The sequence below is a fragment of the Vitis vinifera genome, chromosome 4 (assembly GCF_030704535.1).
Source record: "Vitis vinifera cultivar Pinot Noir 40024 chromosome 4, ASM3070453v1".
In the NCBI taxonomy this organism is placed as follows: Eukaryota; Viridiplantae; Streptophyta; class Magnoliopsida; order Vitales; family Vitaceae; genus Vitis; species Vitis vinifera.
In genome coordinates, this window is record NC_081808.1 from 24,504,230 (window position 1) to 24,522,876 (window position 18,647).

At 30.5% G+C, this 18,647-nt stretch overlaps 1 protein-coding gene across 1 annotated transcript; it reads left to right on the forward strand.

Annotated features, from left to right (window-relative positions):
- The first annotated feature begins 10,650 nt into the window (after nucleotides 1-10,650).
- Nucleotides 10,651-11,730, forward strand: LOC100262664 (pectinesterase inhibitor-like). The gene has a single exon (XM_010651083.3). The coding sequence runs from the start codon at nucleotides 10,850-10,852 to the stop codon at nucleotides 11,396-11,398; it is 549 nt and encodes a 182-aa protein (XP_010649385.1). The 5' UTR covers nucleotides 10,651-10,849; the 3' UTR covers nucleotides 11,399-11,730.
- The last annotated feature ends 6,917 nt before the right edge of the window (nucleotides 11,731-18,647 follow it).

Here is an 18,647-nt window from a genome sequence, read left to right on the forward strand (position 1 = left end):
ACTGAAAGAATGGTGTGACTAAATCAGAGCGTCAACTGGGTTGACCCATCAAGGCAATATGGACGGCTTGATAGCACCCGTTGTGAAAAAGCAAATACTAGTCGTTTTCCCTTTTTTAAAAACATGTTTTGGGAATGAGGGTGGGTTTGATAATGATTTTTAAAAGTGTTTGTAATATTTTTAAAATATATTTAAATTAATTTTAAATTTAGATGTTATGAAATCATACAATTTTTTTAATGTTAATTTAATAATGCAAATATGATGTCATTATCTGGCTTCCTTTACATTTTCTTTTGAATTTTTATGAAACATTGGGTTTCATTCTTGAAAAGCACAAAGGGAAAAAATATTAATAAAATTATATTTTATTTTGCTATAAAAAATATTAAAAAATGATATATAATTAAAATCAATTAAAATAATTAAAATAAATTAAATGAGTTTAAAATATCATATAAAAATAATTACCATTTTGTGTGTTACTTTGTCTTAATATTTTATCAATTTTTTGAAAACCAAATATTTGTACATTATTACTTAATCTGTGTCAATTCATGACTTGATACACTTGAGATAAGTTTCCATTTGTACGCCATCAATACAGCGGTTTGGTTATTCAACTTAATGACTTAATTAATATAATGTAATAATTTAATTTAAATCATTAAATAAATTAAACATGTTTGATAAAATAATTTACTATTATAACTTAAGATTAAAAATAATTTTACGTAATAATTTAAATTAGTTAATTTATTTTTAATCTCAAATCTCTTTTGTATCATTTGTCTTATTAAATTTGTTTATATTTAATAAGAATATATTCTATAATTATAATTTTACATTCACGATTCATCTTTTATAGTAAATATTTTGTTATAGTTATTTTATAAATCAATAATACTTTAAAAATAGATGTTTAACATACAAATTTATTGCTTAAAATTAATATGATTCAATAACTTAATTTAATGGAAGAGTAGAAGCATGTTTAATAAAATAATTTAATATCACAACTTAAAACTAAAATTAAATATGGGGATTAAGTTAAAATAATTAAGTTATTTTCAATTCCAAATCTCTTTTGTCATATTTGTCAATATTTAATGAAAATATTTTTTATATCCATGACTTATTTTTTATAGTAAATATTTTGAAATTATTTTGTGTCTACAATATCTTTTCTATGGATGTTGAACAAAAAAGAAATTATTGCTTAAGATTAATAAAAGCAAATAGTAAATAAAATTAAAGAGGTTAAATGTTATTAAAAACTAATGACCCCAAATATTTTAATTTAATAATTTGGAAACAATTTTAAGTTAATTTTGCTAAATAATCTTAATACTTAAAAGTGAAAATTAAATAATAAGTTTTAAGCCAGTAATTTAAGAATAATTTAATTCGATATCAACTTAAGTTATTATTTAATAAGTATAGAATTTTATCAAACATCCTTTTAAAGGGTGAGTAAATCAGCTGAATCATTTTTTTAGATTTAATAACTTAATTTAAATTATTAAAACGATAAGCATATTTATAAAACAATTTAATATCACAACTTAAAATTAAAAATAACTTCAAGTATTAAATTATAATAATTAATGTATTCTAAATCTCAAATTATTTTTGCCCCAATTACCCTTATCTAATGAGAGTTTCACTTACACCCAACTACATCCATGGCTCATTTTTTTATAGTAAATATTTTATAATTGTTTTTTTCATCTATAATACTTTTAATATATATGTTTAACAAATAAATTTATTACTTAAAATTAATGAAGGTAAATCTTAATTAAAATTAACGAGGGTAAATTTACACTATATATTAAAGACAGAAGTTTTTGTCGATTTTTATTTTTCTAAAATGGTCTTATCATCTCACTTATATGCGCTTAAGTCCTATCATTATTTTATTTAATATTGGATACAAATGATTTAGATAATACCAACTTATAAACAACTTAAATGGTTTAGATAATGTTTCTCCTTAAAAAAAATATCATAGATGTTATATAATATTAATGAAAGTATTTAGATAAACATTATTTTATTTCACTCTTAAAAAAATTACAAATATATAAAAAATAAATAAATGAAATTATTTTTAAAATGTAAATATTATTACCAAAATTTGATGGAAATAAAAAGGACTTGATTTAGATAATGATTCTCTTTAAAAATTTATGATAATTTTAGTCTTCATTCTTAATTTATTCGGTAACACAATTTATTTTAAATAATTAAAACATGAAAAGTGAAATATTTTTACCCAAACTATTTAGATAAACATGATTTTCTTTCACTTCTTAAAAAATTTTAAAATACAAATATCCATGATTTAAAATTAATTTTTATTACTTTCACAAATTTAGGTGGTCTACTGCACAACAACCTTTTTTGTTTTGTTTATTTCACTCTAACTTCTTAGAAGTCTTGCCCTCAGCCTTAGTCTTCCTATCTCCCCACGCAATCTAGACATAAAATTGAAGAGTTTATCCCCTCTGACACATTTTTTATGTCAAGCATCAAAGAGTTAAATTCCTTTACATAGTCTCTCACGGATTTGGTGTGTTTGAGTCTCTTCAATGATTCTCTGAGCACCCAAGTAGTATTGGTGGGGAGAAAATGGTCCTTCAACTCATTTTTTAGAGTCTCCCAAGTGGAAATTTGGGGCTTTCCAAACTCTGCATCATCTTCCACCCTAGTGCACCACCATAATTTCATATTGCTAGTCAAATATATATTGGTGATGGAAACTCTCTTACCATTAGGGATATGAGTAGCCTTAAAGAATTGCTTCATGTCCCACTAGAAGTTTCTCAACTCCTTTGCATTTTGATTTCCATTGAAGCCATTAGGATCTGGGACCCCAATTTTGGAAGGAGTTTTAGAGCCTCAGGAGGATCTCTGCAACATCGTCTTCTTAAGGATTGCAACATTTTTTGTAAAAAAAATTGCAAGGTGCCTTTGAAGTCATTTATCAAGGACTGGATATTCGCCTTCAAACCAACAACCCTATCCTCAAAGAATTGGTATGCTATTCCAGCAAACTCTTTTGTGCTCTACCCACGAGGCCACTGTACTATTCTCACTTGGCCATTTTGCCAGTGTTTCTTCCATATAAGCAATCTTTTCCCACAAAGCTTTTGTTGCACTACCACCAACCATCTTTAGTCACACTTGGATACCACTTGTCGTACCATAGAAAATCATCCCAATTTTTTTTCTAAGTGTGCAGCGCTAAAAAAAATTTCTTAGCCAACCTTCTCTAATTGCCTTAATAAAAGCAACATAAAAAAAGCCAAGTCAAGTTACGAGAACCCTTCCCCAACTTGTGTTATTAATCAATCAACTACAAGATTACAAAATTGGCTAAGTGTCTCAACCCTTATACAAGAGTTAGAGAACCCACAATGCTTACAACCTACTAAACATTTTCTATCTCTCTGTTTTTCTTATGGAGAAAGTTTTTATACCCCACTGCCTATAGTTTACAATTCAAATTCGAACTCTTGAATTTCAAACCAGGAGCCTTTTGGTGGTTATGCAACTGCCATAACCACCAAACTGGAGACATTATTTCAAATCAAGTTGTCTCTTTGTACCAATTGCAGCCAATCAATCATCCATCTATATGTTTCCTTGATGTTGAACCTAAGATGCTATACTTTGGGTGCTTTCTTAACCGGATGCCACTTTTCAAGATGCCCTTAGCTAGCCTTTTCCATTAAGTCCTCTCTTCAAGAAGCAATGGCTAATGAGTCTTTAATAAGTTGTATCATCCCCACAAGGTGTATCTTGCGAATGGGTGCCCATCAAGGTGTCTTTAAATCAAGGGCTCTCTAAACCAACATCATGCATCAACCATCTAATTATTTCCTCTAATGCATTAGCATGCTTCATTTTAGAGTGCAACATCAGATTGTGTGCAAGATATAGGGCACCGATATTCTCACAATAAGCTAAGATTGGTGAAGATAAATGGACTTGAAGATCACAAAACAAATGTTGAATCCAAGTAAGCTCAACAGTTGTTGTAGCACATAGGTTGAATATAGAGTGCACTACTTAGGTTCTTCTTGGCACACTAGGAGATCAAATTTGGACCAAGGAAGACATTGTAGCCTCTTGTTGATCGTCAACTCTCTTGACATCCAACCTAATCGATCGGCATTGGAAAAATACTTTCATACTCTTTTGAATCCTTATAAGAATGTAAATCGTGATCGAGAGTTCAAGGCAAATAACGTAGGATTATCTTTACTGATTTAAATGCAAGCATGCTTGCTGTAGATGTTGAGAAGCAAGATTTACCACAAATTGAATATCTGGCCTAGTGAAGGATAAGTATTGCAATCTTCCAACTAACCATCGATATTCAGTAGAATCTTGAATAAAATCATAATTAATCTTGGCATAGGGAATGGAAGAATAGTAAGAAACAGGGTTAAAAGTGATGTGTCTTCCCTTACACTAATGCTTAAGCCCATGCCATGTTAAGGTGTGCACGGCATTAGGGTTGTATCATGCTCCATCTAGTTGCAAGGCCTATTAGTGCCTTGCTCATGCCACACACTACCAACCCACTGGTTTGTTGCTGCATCAATGCCTCTAGTCAAGCCACCTAAGTCGCAACACCAAGCTATAGCATTACACCCATAGCCTAGTCATCCCCATGCACAGGGCATTGCATCCCTGTGCCATACATAAGCATTTGGTTTGAGTTGGTTGCATGTCTAGTCATCCCATCGAGCTATGACATTGTGCCTATGGCTTCTCGAATCTCCTTAGTGCACAAGTTTTAGGCATCCTCGTGTTAGTGCAAGGAGGGGATGGGTGGCATTAGGCCCCGTGTCGTCATGTCATGGAGCCCCATGTGTGCATGCTAGTGTGTCATCTGAGTGTCCAATGCATGCCCTAAGCCATGCCTTGGTGCCTTCTTGAGTAAACTAATCACTGCCCTTAAAGAGCATTATAAGCCATTTTACAAATGTCTAAAAGAGACATCAAGCCTCTTTGAGGAGACATAATGAAATATTTAAATAATTAATAAATAAATTCCATAAATAACCTCATCCTCCATCTACATCGTCACCATAGCCATCTTAGGGTGCGAGTTAGGTACTGAAGATGCCTAAGTGCACGAGATGTGTGGAAAGTGTATACTTGAGCACGAGTGCAGGCTTGGTGCCCGTGCGCAACCTATGCCTTTTGTGCATGTCTTATCACTTAGCTTCTTTAGGTCGAACCACCAAACCTCCATTGTTTTCTTTGCTTTTCGCCTAAGGTCCCCTTGGGTACAAGGCCTACCCATGAGGCCCTTTGTTTTGTCATCAATTCAAGGGTCTAGGGGCTGACAGTGATACCTAAGGTTCACTCAGGTGGTACCTGAGGTTTAGTAAGCTAATACCTAAGGTGAACCGACCAACTTATTAAAACATAATGCTAATAATATATCCAGCTTTATTATCTCAATGTGATAAAATTAAGAGAGGACTAGGTTGCAAAACACAAAGGTCTTGAACAAGAAAATTTACATCACAAAATAGGCAATGCAACCTATATAGAAAGGAACCAAAGAAACTAATCAAAGACTATCCCCATCATCCCAAGCTTCCCTCATGTCTAAAAGATAGCTAATCGAGTACATATAAAATAGAAAACATGAATGGTAGTCATCAGTATCAGTTCACCCAAAATGAGTAAGCCGTAACTTCGTTACACTATGATATATATATATATATATATATATATATTTGACCTATTTTTCAATTTCTTTTTTCTTTGTGTAATAATTTGTTACAAAAATAAGTTTTATAAAGAACGGACACTATTTGACCTTTTTTTTTTAAATGTTGTTTGCTTTTAAAAACAAAGGTTTTTTTTAAAATAATTTTCTTTGTAAATAAAAACAATCTTTATATTTGAGTTTTTTTAACAAAATTTTATTCTTAAAAAAATTATAATTATTTTTTGAAAATTGTTTTTTAAAATACCAAAGTTTTGGCTTAAACCCAATTTTAAACAAAACAATTTTTTTAAAGAATCCATTCTAAAAAAAAATTAAAATAAATTTAAGTTGTTTAGAAAAAAACCTTTCTTTTTTGTTTATCATATTTGAGTTTTGAAGGAGAAATTTGTTCTTAAAATCAAATAATATAAAGTTTTTAAATATTAGATATACAATATTGTATTAGTCTCAAAAGCACAAGTTATCAACAAAGAAGATAACCACTTTCCATATTTTAATTTTTTTGAATAGTTTTTAACATTCTTAAAATCAATCGCAAGAGCTATTAGAATTCCAATATAATTATAAAAAAAAAGTATAAAGGGTTCCAAATATCCAATCAAAATTGGGAGGCCAAAAATCATTGGAAGAAATAGACTATTTGTCAACATGGGAATATTTAGAGTAGCATTCCTACACCTAACAATTTTAATCTTCAATATCTTTATATTCCTTTCCAATAATTTTCTAACATACCAAACAAGAGGTCAAACACATTAAAGCTTCAATATTGTCTTTATATTATTTTCTCAAAATCCAATGAGTGACTATCATTCATAAAATAAAGCGTTATATATTTTGTGAATATAGTGCTATTGACATACCCTAATGATTGTTTGGTACCCTACTTATATCCCTCTCTTTTGGTCACTTTTAAGGGAGTTCTATAACTCTGAGGTTTAAACACACACAAACAAGATGAAACAGAAAAAAGCTAATTAACTGTGGTATCTATAACACAATATTTATAAATAGTGCTTTCATACTAAACCGATTCATAATAGATGAACAAATTCATTGTGGGGTTTGAATAACACCCATAACATAAGATTTTGAGATTTTGAAAAATTCATGGCTTGTTTTGAAGCACTTGAACTATTGAATAATGAAATTAAGTATAGATCATGGGTGAATCAAACATATCTGGGCTCATATTGTAAGATTTTGGCAAAAGAATATGGTACTAGAAGATAAGTAAAGTGAGATGGGATTTGTAGGATTTGGTCTACAACAACTAAAGTCTCTTTCTCACACTAAATAATTGAGTCTTCAAAATGTATAGACTTCACTTGTGAAAGCTACAATTCTCATTACATCATCGAGATGAGAGTTTTTGGGCTTGAGAAAATGAGAATGAGAAATGAGAGCAAGAAGCAATGCATTAGGGCTTTCACATCATCAACCTTTTTAGAGAAACATAGAGGTTAGGGTTTCACTAGATTTTGGTTTTTGAGAATTAGAGGAGGAAGACAAGAGATTAAGCATTCATGGGATTTCGAGACTTTAAGAAAGGGTGGAAAGGTTAAGATTCACCGAATTTTGGGTCTTCCAAAAAAGAGGCAGAGAGCAAATGCATAATTGGTTAAGTGCTCAGTAGAGTTTCAAGGTTTTTTCCTTTTTCATATGTGGGAGCCTTAGTTGAAGGTTTGATTGGCAAGGTAGATGATAACTTCAATATTGAAATACATATCAGCAAAGAGTGCATGAAATTCTGAATATTTTAGGAGTAGAACGAATAATTTGAAATATATAAAGTTAGGATTCCATTTTGCTAATATTTTCATATTAGCACATGAGAACCTACTTTGCCCTTTAGAATATTTACCTAGGCTCTATTGGAAATCCTAATATGACTTTGGGAAGTGTTAAATTTGATTATTTGATTTATTCTCTAAGCAAGAACAAATTTTCAAATACTCCAAAAAAAAACCACAAACTTTGAAATTAATTATTGAAGATGTAAAAACTTTTACTTCTTTTGAAAGACAAGATTTTCTCCTCCCCTTATAAGGGGAATAGCTTCCCCCTCTTATATTTATTTTTGTTGTTGCTACATACTTTTTCTCTGCCCTAGCCCCTAGGCTTACTGTTATCAACTTTTTGTTGGTCATACTTTGTTGCCTTTGGTCCAAGTTATTAGGTAGGGTAGGTTTTCTTGGTTGGTTGAAGGGTGGTGCCTTTTATTACTCGAGGTGAAGGTTATTTGATATTATTCACCTCACCTTCAATTACTTTATTACAAAAGTAAACAATTAACCATTTTACATGATTCAAAATAGCTAATTTTAATTAATTTTTCTCATGTCTAAATTGCATAAGAAACCTAACTAAACCTCTATAATTGATAAAATAATTTGAAAAAAAAATCCCATATGAACCTACAAAGTTAGAGGTTTAGTTTCATTTTCCACCAAGGAGCAATTAGAGATTGCCACATTGGAGAACATGGAAAGTATATGAGTCTAGATTAGTATAAGTCCCATGAAAGTTGTGTATTCCATGCAAGTTCGGTAAAATTTTGTAATCCTTGGTATATTTAATGAATTATCTTTGCAATCTAATTAAAGTCAATGATTTACTCTTAGAAATTGTTTTTTTTTTCTTTTTTTTTGGTTTTGTTTAGGAGGTTGTATATATATGCAATTATAATTTTGATAATTGGTTCTTGGATTAACAAAGATATAAAATATTATATTTCTCTAGTGTTTACCTATTCTCGCCTTCTAGGTTGTGTTATAATATAATATTTCAAAAGTGGAATTTTTAGTAGATTATTAAATTAAAGAAAGAAAAACAAATGTTTCCTACTTGAAAAAACTAAAAAAACCATGAATTTAAGAAAGTTTAATTAGTAAATGAAAATTTTAAAACAATCATTTTTCTACTATTGATGTATCATATTCCCTAGGGGCTTTTTATTGAAGGAACCAAATATTATATATAATAGAATATGTTTTTTAATTTCATACTTATTTCAATAAATAATCAAACATTAATCATAAATATCATATCCTAACTTGAAAAATAAAATCCTATTCTTCCTATCCCCTTTCATGCTAATATAACCTAAATAAGTGCTAAGGTTTGGATGGGTTAAGCATTAGACATGAAAATTTTTGCACCCATCATTCTGGTCACCCACTTTTAGAGGGCTTTTTAAACTTCTATAGCTAGTTAAAAAAAAAAAAAAAAACCTTTTTCAGTAATAACGCAAAATCGAATTTATATTAAAAGTGAATAAACATTTTTCATAATTTTCATATCAGTCACATAGTAAAAAAAAATTAATTAATTTACACTAAAGGTGTCTTTACAATTTCACAAAATTGAATTTATATTAAATATGTAGTTTGAAGTAACATCTTCCACAATTTTTATATTACTCATCCATTCAAAAAAAAAAATTGAATTTATACTAAATGTATTTCTTCAAAAGTCACATTTCAGCATAAATATAATTTTGTGAAATCATGACATGTCTCTCTTAAAGAGACACTTTTATTACAAATTCAATTTGTGAATGGATGATTAATATGAAAATTGTGAAATGTGTTCCTTCAAGAGACACATTTAGTATTAATTTAATTTTATGAAATTATGGAAAATGTTTCTTAAGGAGACATTTTTAATATAAATTCAATTTTTTTCATTGTATGACTTATATGAAAATTGTGAAAGGTATCTTTTTAAAAAACACCTTTAATATAAATTTGATTTTATAGAACTGTGAAAAAAGTGTCTTGTGAAGAGATTTTTTTTTTTTAACGTGCATGACTATAAAAAAATGTCTTTTGAAGTAACAAATTTAGTATTAATTCAGTTTTATGAAATTGTAGAAGTACCTCTAAAGACATTTTTAATATAAATTTAATTTTTTTCAACATGTGATTGATATGAAAATTGTGCAACTTCTCACGTGTCATCGATATTTTTCAAGGTATTGTATTTTATTAAAAAAATTAATTTTAATTTCATCTTACTTTTATAAAAAAATCCCCCATCTAAAGTCTTCTATAGGTCTTCTTCCCTGAGGCTCATCCTCACAATTTGAGAAATTGGAGCGTGGGACCAAGCTTTCTTTTAAAATATTTTATTTCTTTTAAAATATTTTTTATTTGCATTATCATTTTTTCACGTGATCTGGGTCATGATTCCAAGCAACTTGACGGGGCCAAACATGAGTAGCTAGCTTTTCTTGCTTGGAATCTTCCAGCGATCTTTCTTACCCATTTTATATTTTATTTTATTTTATTTTTAAATTGCATAAAATTTCTCATTGGATGGATAGGGATGGCAAGCTGTTGGTATATTGAGAGCTATGCCCCACCTTTCCAAAACCCAAACTCTATGATTCCAGTCCAAGACCATGAAGTTCTGCAGATAGATCCTGAGCCAAATCTGGATTCAGTGTTTGGGCAAGAACCAAGAATGTTTCACTAAATACAAGTGAAGGGCACATTAAGTAGCAAGCTAAGTAATTAACTGACCCATGAAGATATTGGCTTCTAAAGATTCAATATATAAAAAAGGTTGGTGTGTCAACCAGGCATCTTAAATATTTTCTTTGATTATTCAATTGGGTCGTGAAAGTTTCTTCTAGGGCTAGATAGAATCTAATAGCTAGTGGGTCATTCCGGATCCTTTGCAAAGGGGGACGCATGTCGAGATATTGCAGCTCCCTGTCCTGAAAGGAAGCATTTATATTCAATAAGGATGATTGAGGGCCCATACAGAGTGTTGTTGTTTGTGGCCCGTGACCCTTGTTTTGGCATCTGGCCAGGTGCCAAACTGTGCCTTACGCACAGCCAGCAACTTGCCAAACAAAGCCAAACGTTTCTATCGAGGGAAGCAACCAAAAACAACTCATTCCGCAGATCAATAGTGACCATGTCAATGTAAGTCAAACGGCCTATAGATATCAACCATGGGAACGATAAAGGAAGGCACTATCATCTCTAGACTCCCCCCGTCCTTAGCCTCTCTGCATGTCTTGAAACAAAGCTGATTTTTATCCCCTGTCTGTTCAAAAACTTGGGCACAATACCTCTCATGGGTTCTACTGGTTTGTTGTTCCTCTTTCTTCTCATGTCGCTCCTTCAGTTATTTCATCCCCAGCTTGTTCTTGTGAGCGGTGACTATGATTTGATCCAGAAAACTTGTAGAAGCACCAAATACTACGACCTTTGCATCTCATCCCTCAAATCTGATCCCAACAGCCCCAATGCCGACACCAAGGGATTGGCGATGATTATGGTTGGAATTGGAGAGGCTAATGCCACTGCCATTTCCTCTTACTTGTCCTCCCAATTGGTCGGCTCTGCTAATGATTCATCAATGAAGAAGATCCTTAAGGAATGCGTCAACAGGTACAACTATTCTAGCGATGCGCTCCAAGCTTCGCTCCAAGCTTTGACCATGGAGGCTTATGACTATGCTTACGTGCATGTTATAGCAGCCGCAGATTATCCCAATGCCTGCCGCAATTCTTTTAAAAGGTGCCCAAGATTGCCTTATCCACCGGAACTCGGGCCAAGAGAAGATGTTTTGAAGCATCTGTGTGATGTGGTCTTGGGAATTATTGATCTTCTTGATTGGTAATGGTCTCCCCTTTGCTTCATTCTTGGTGTTTAATCAACATATTGCAGACTTCCAAAAATATTCGTTGTGTTTCTTTGATCTTTGTACAATGACTTCCACCTTGTCTTTGAAGCCAAACCGTGCTTTGTAACTGTAGCGTTTGATAAGCTTAAAGCTTATATAACTTTATTTGTCTGCAATAAGTCTCCCACTCAGGCTGATTAATGCTACCAAAAAGTATACCGGCCAGCTGGGTTGTGATTTCAGAAATCTCCCACTATGGAAAATAGTGTTTGTGGCATTTATATATAGTTTTTGTGGCAAAAGAGAAACGTTTGCCTTTTACTTTTCCATGGAAGTCTTTTTATTGGCCATGGGTCAGTGATTGGGACATGGAATTTGAATAAGTGGCACATACACTCTTGTACATTAACAACAGTTTGAGGCCAAAATGGTCCTCCAAAACTTAGCCTTTCTCCAAAACTTTTGTTCATACTCGTCCTTTTACTACTAGGTAAGTTTTTTACAAAATAAAAATCATTTTCAATGCAAAATATGGCATCCGCATGGCCATAACAAGCTAGATTGAACCTAAGTGTTAATAAATGCCCAGATTTGATAAATTTTCCCAAAAGAGGCCATTTTGGCTCAAAATTTCATTAACAATCTGTTAAAGATTTTAAGTCAATTTGTAACTTGAAATAATTGAATGTTTTTATCAAAATATTTATGTTTCAAAGTAGAAAATGCTAGTTTTACAAATATTTTTAGGCATGGTAAGTGATGATTGAAAGTCAAGTTTTATATTTCATAAATATTTGAAAGTCCAATGTTGAAATAGTTAGAGGGCAATTGAATAGGTAGTCCTGATTTTATGCCCAAAAACTCAATTTACTCATAATTATATTTTTCTTAGATCAATATGAGATATAAAGACATCGAAATAAATTTCATTCACATAATAGATACATGATGTAGGTGGAAACCTACCGACAAAGTCTACAAAAAAATTCTATAGATATAAAAACGACAAGTCTAATCACTTATTAGAGTTGCAACTTAAGTGGGTTAGTCGGGTAGATGGCTTACTTGAGCTTAATTCAAATTAAAAAACAATCAACTCAAATTCCACCCAACCCGACTTTTAACTCAGATACTCAACTTAACCTCATTTCTCTAAATTCGGGTTATTCAAGTTAGAATTGGATTAATTGGGTTAGACTTGGGTTGATTGGATTGCATGATTCAAAATTTATTTATAATATTTAAAATTTTAAAGTATTTATTATATAGAATAATTTATATTAATAATATCATACAAACATTAAATTGGATTAGGCTTAGGTTGTCTAAATCTTGGCTCAAGTCTAAACCAAATCAAATTTAGATTAAAAAAACCCAACTTAAGCCCAATCCAAGTATTGAAAATAATTGTCGAAGCCCGCCTAAACATTGGTGTGAAACCAAGGTTTGGTTAATCTTGATTTTGATGATAACAAAACAAGATTTAGAACTAATGATCATATTTCAAGTGTGATTAGGCAAGACAACTTCCAAAGTGGCAATCCAAAGACAAATCAAGTCAAGGAGAAATCATGAAGAAGAAGACCACCTCAAAGAAAAGAGTTTTTCAAGACCAAAGCTTCTTAGGATCTCTTTGTAAGGTTGTTGGTGCACTAGGACTTTCATGCATTTCATTATTTATTTATGCATCAAAATCATCCAAGAGTAATATTGTTTTAAATATCTTAAGAATTGGATGATTTCATGTTTTCAACTAAAACCTTGTGTTAAATGATTTTCAAACTTGTGTTAAAAGGTTTTAAGTTGAAAAATGTTGAGTGTTGAGAAAAAAAAATGGCTTAACTGGTCGACCGGTTGAGGGAGGCCAAAAACTTTCTCTCTCTCCTAGTGGCCTTCTCTTTCTGGTCAAGGTAACCTCAACCGGTTGAGGTCCGGTCGAGGACCGGTTGAGGTCCGGTTGAGGCCCAACGGTCACTTTTCCTAACGACTAGTCAACCGGTCGACCTCTAACTCGATCGGTCGAACCCCCAACGGCTAGTATGACTTTTTTCTTCTATAAAAAGGCTCCAAACTTCATTGTTTCATAAGCTAAACCTTCCCAAATCATTCTTAATTATATTTGAGCCTTGGAATAGTGTTTTTGAGTGCACCATTGTTTCATAACTTGCATATCTTTAGTGCATCATTCAATCCTAGTTTTTCTTGTATCTTTGAACCTAAAGTTCTATTACTAGGATTTTGAGATATCATTATTTGTATATCTTTGTGAGGAATTTTCTCAAGTGAGGGGTATCACTTGAGAGGTTGTTCAAGATAGGGATATCTCTTGAAGAAGTGTAAAGGGCGCTTGGAGCCAAAAGTCCAAGAAGGTGAATTAGAACCAAAATCCAATTGTAAAGAGATTGGAAACTTGATTGAAGCTTCAAGATAGTGAAACCTTCACTCGGTTAGGAGGTTGAGGAGAGTGGACGTAGGCAAGGAAGTGTCGAACCACTATAAACTCTTGTGTTTGCACTCTCTCTTCCTTAACTCTTTTAAATTATATGCAATTGTGTTTATTTTGTTTATTATATATTTGCATATAATTGTCTTTTATTTTTGCATAGTTTAAATTTGTGAAAAAGAGACCATTACCCTATTTACCCCCCCCCCCCCCTCTAGGGTCATTACCATAGTTTGGATTAGCCTCAAATTCCTAACAATTGGTTTAGGTTCAGGTTAGCTAAGGTCAACCTACCTAGTTGCACCCCTATTGATTATAAAGCAAATTCCCCAAATATATAAGACTAAGGACATATATTACTAAGGACATTTGTCTTCATGTCCATAATGCAACACCTTGTTCTCCTTAGTTAACTCTTTAACAACTTCAGGGGATGCAATCAAACACCATGAACTAGTTTGAATCAAGAATGAAAATCTTAAAGAGTGCTAGGAATGCTCATGGAATAATGACAATAATATTTACACTTTGAAAACCATAATGAGTTTGACTGATCACGAGAGAAAAAAAGAGACAAAATGCTTAAAAAAAAGAATTGGAAAATCAATCTTGAGTGCTTGCATGCTTGTATGGACTGCTTGAGTTCCGTGCTTGAGCACTCATTTCCAAATTTGGTTTATTCAACTTGTTAAGTTTACATATTTTGTTGAAAACTAAATTGCACCTTCTAATGTCATTATTCACTTGAACAAATTCAACCATACACTTGAATGACCGTGAGTATGAATTTGTTAGCAAGGGCTCTTAAGGAAAAGAGTTTGGAGGCCCACCATAGGCATGATTTTCCTTCTTTTAAGGAAGGAGAGTCTAGAGAACCACTTATCAAAAGCTAAAAGGATAGTTTGAAAAGGAATAACAACCTTATTAGCAACAACCAATTTACATAAATAACTTTGGAAAATCTTCTCATGAAAATTTACTTAGAATACCAAAATATTTTTCTTTTATTTCATGCCATACATGAAATAAACATAAATAACATAAAATAATAAATAAAGAAATAATAAAACAAATATTTCCTCATGGCCTTTTCAAATCCTATTGTGTAAATAGAAATAAATTTAAATAAAATCCAAATAGCTAATATCACAAAAAATAGTTGCAACCAAAAATAGGGTTAAAGAATTAAAAACCAAACCATACAAATACCTTAGAAGCGCCAATTTGTTGTCACTTGCGCTCGAGAACCTAAAATTTATGAACAAGGAGAGCACTAGAAGGAGCTCTTAAGTACTCGAACCGCTTGAGTGCTTAAAATGCTTGAGCGTTGTGGCCACTCAAGCACTAATCTAAGTACTCAAGTGTTGCATCTTGCAACCACTCACTTGAGAGCTTTCTTCAACCTTTTTCCAACCACTTTTCTACTAAAAAACTCATCGAATGACTTTTTGCACCATGGATGTTGTTGAATGCATGTGAGTTTCGATCTCCACTTTTGGGGTCATCATAAACGAATAAAAAATTAATTTTTACATTAAGGAAAATCCTATGCTCTATTGAAACGGAGGTTGCAATACATCTATGAACAAAAAAAACCCTATGCTCCTCAACATAGAGCTTACAACCCAAACTAAAGAAAGAAACAATTATTCATTCAATCACAAATATGAACATCATATTAACATCCATACACATTCATTCATTTCTTTGGACCATAGAATGAATAAATTCATATACCTTAGAGAACCAAGTGAGAACACCCTAAAATGGATCTAACATGTAAAAATCTAAGTTAGGGCTTTGATATTAGTTTCTAGGAAACTCGAATTGCTTCGTTCCCAGGCCTTAGATCAATAGGGTGTATGCAATCCTATCATAGGCTTCTTTAGATCTAAGCACAATGAAGACATGGTATTAAAAACTAAAATAGATACCAAAAATATAAAGATAGAAACTCAAACATGTGATCTAGATGTTCCCAAATCAAATCTCATTTGATGAAGATGTTGAAACCTCAATCATTATGGATCTCATTTACCTAAGAGTCTTCCACCTAATCTCCCCTACCCAATCTCTTCCTTCATGGTTTAAGACCTGAGAGAAGGGTGAACCTCGCTCTCTCTCCCATGAGGGTGGCTAGGGTTCCTCACTATGGAATTTTAAAAAAATTGAGCAGGAAGAATGAAGTTTTAACCCTTAAGTGAGGTTTATATAGACTTTCCATTGTGTTTAAGTGACTTGAACCCAAATTGGGCTTGAGTCACCTAATCCAACCTACTTGGGTCATAATTAATTAGCCCTAATAGGTTTTAATTAATTGATTAGCCCATTTAAGAAAGTTAATTCATAAGATCTAGAGCAACCTTATGTTTTTACCAAAATGCTCTTATGCATACTTATTAATCACATAACAAAAATACCCTAAAAATGTGCTATCATGAACTAGGAGTTCAAGTGGGGACTATTAGGACCCATAGGAAAATACGAACTCTCTCATAATTCAATTCTAAAGTTGAATCAATACTCTAGTAAAGAAATTCAATTACACTCTAGTATCTTATGAAATTACAATGAGTTAAAGTTCGGGTCTATGACCTACTATTCATCACATGTAGACTCTCAATAAATTAGTGTATATAATCTAATAGCGTAGTACTATTAACCTATCAAGACTATTTCTCAAATCCTTTAGTTATAAATTCTCTCGTTATGTGATCAATCAACATACTCTAAATCCAATGAGCATATGTTAAATTCCAACAAATGAATTGTACTATAACTATAGATTTTATGATTACCGATCCTTTGAATCACCCAAGGAATACATTCTCTCAATCCAATAAGATATCTTAGTGTCTTTATTGAGAATATTTGTTTTCTTTTAGGCTACGTTTGGTTGGTATGATAGGATAGGATAGGATTTTTATATCCTATGATATCATTTCCCATTGGATATGATATGCACATTCAAGGATATGATTTCTAATGGAATATGATATCCTTAGATATACATATTATATGAATATAATATTTTAAAATAACATATCCAATGGGATATACTATATTATATTATATTTATATTTAATTTTTGAAATGAATAAAAATAATATGAAATATATATTATTTTTTTAAGTTTAAAATAAAAATAATATGACATTCAAATATTTTCTATTTAAAAAAATGAAATTTCATTTATATTTAACAATATTTGTCATTAAAATATTTAAACTTTACAATTTTTTTTTATTTTATGCTATTTAATATATAAAAATAATTTATATATCATATATTAATATTATTTTATAAACATTTTTTTAGTTTTTCTTTTTTAATAGTAAATTTAATTTATAATAAGTTTTTTTATTTTATAAAATGAATATATTAAAAATAAAAAATTGATAAATAAATAAATTTTTTATGTATAGGATATGAATATCCTACATCTTACCATGGATTAACATATTCCGTAAGAAAAGGATGAAAAATGAAGGGTGGATAATATATCCCACCACTTTTCCTGTTACATGTTTGGTTAAATATAAGATATGATAACTTATTATATCTCATCACTAATCAAACATAGGATAAAATATACTATATCATTTCTTATGCTATGTTCAGTCAACCAAACCTAACCTTAAGGTATTAGAATCTTATTGATTTTCTAATTGTCTAATTGGATAGATGAATTGAAGTGTTTTCTTTTATGCTATGTTTAGTTCCCGAAAAATATTAAGGAAAGAAGAAAAAATAAAGGAAAATGATTTTCTCATTTTTTATTTTAACATAAAAAGTTACAAAAGAAAAAAAAGTAAGAAATTTATATATTTTTAAATTATTTAATCTTTATATAGAAAAAAAAAAAAAGTTAAATGAGTTTGAAGTAGCACATAAAATAATTTATTAATTTTAAATTTATTTTTTATTTTCTTTCACTTTTCCTCTCTATTTTCTTTACCTTGTATTTTTCGAGAATCAAAACATAGCCTTAAGGTATTAGGATCTTATTGACATTCTAATTGTCTAACGGATAGATGAATTGTCTAATCTTATTAATTTTTTATTATTATTTTATCATTCTTCTTTTTATCTCGTTGATTTTTTTTTTCTCTATTATGATTTTATTGTTTATTTAATTAGTTGATTGTAGGAATTCCTATATATGTTATGTTGCTAAAATTTAGCTAACTTATATGAAGATATTCATAAAATTTGGAATGGAAGTAAAGTTATTTATTTGTAGGATAATATAGGCTTACAATTTTTATTTTTATTATTATTATTATTATTATTATTATTATTATTATTATTTTTTTGGTTATGGACACACTAACATACGATCAAATACCTAAACCTAAAATCTAAACATCACCCATGAGCACCCCACCTGCATCACAAGTTACTAATAGAAGTATAAAAAATTTAAATGTTCTTCCATATGCTATTACATTTGTAGTTTCATGTATAAGAATATTATGAAATTTACTTTGTTAATTTGTTGATAATACTAAACAAGAATTAAATGATATTTACGCTAACCAATTTTTTTTTATTAATTTGGTAATAAAAAAATTCTTTGAATATATATATTAATATTTTTTTTAAAAAAATAGATAAGGAGGAATTTATTCTGAAAATAAATCATTTCTTATAATAAATTTATTAATTTAAGATACTTTTATAATATTTTAAAAATAATTAAAAACATTTTAAGACTTTTTACATGATATAATGTACAATATTTCAGCCATAGAGTAGGTTAAAAAAATTGTTCTCCATATTTAAATTTCTAAATATAATTGT

Coding starts and splice junctions, on each gene's coding strand:
- LOC100262664 (XM_010651083.3), top strand. CDS start 10,850: ATGGGTTCTACTGGTTTGTTGTTCCTCTTTCTTCTCATGTCGCTCCTT.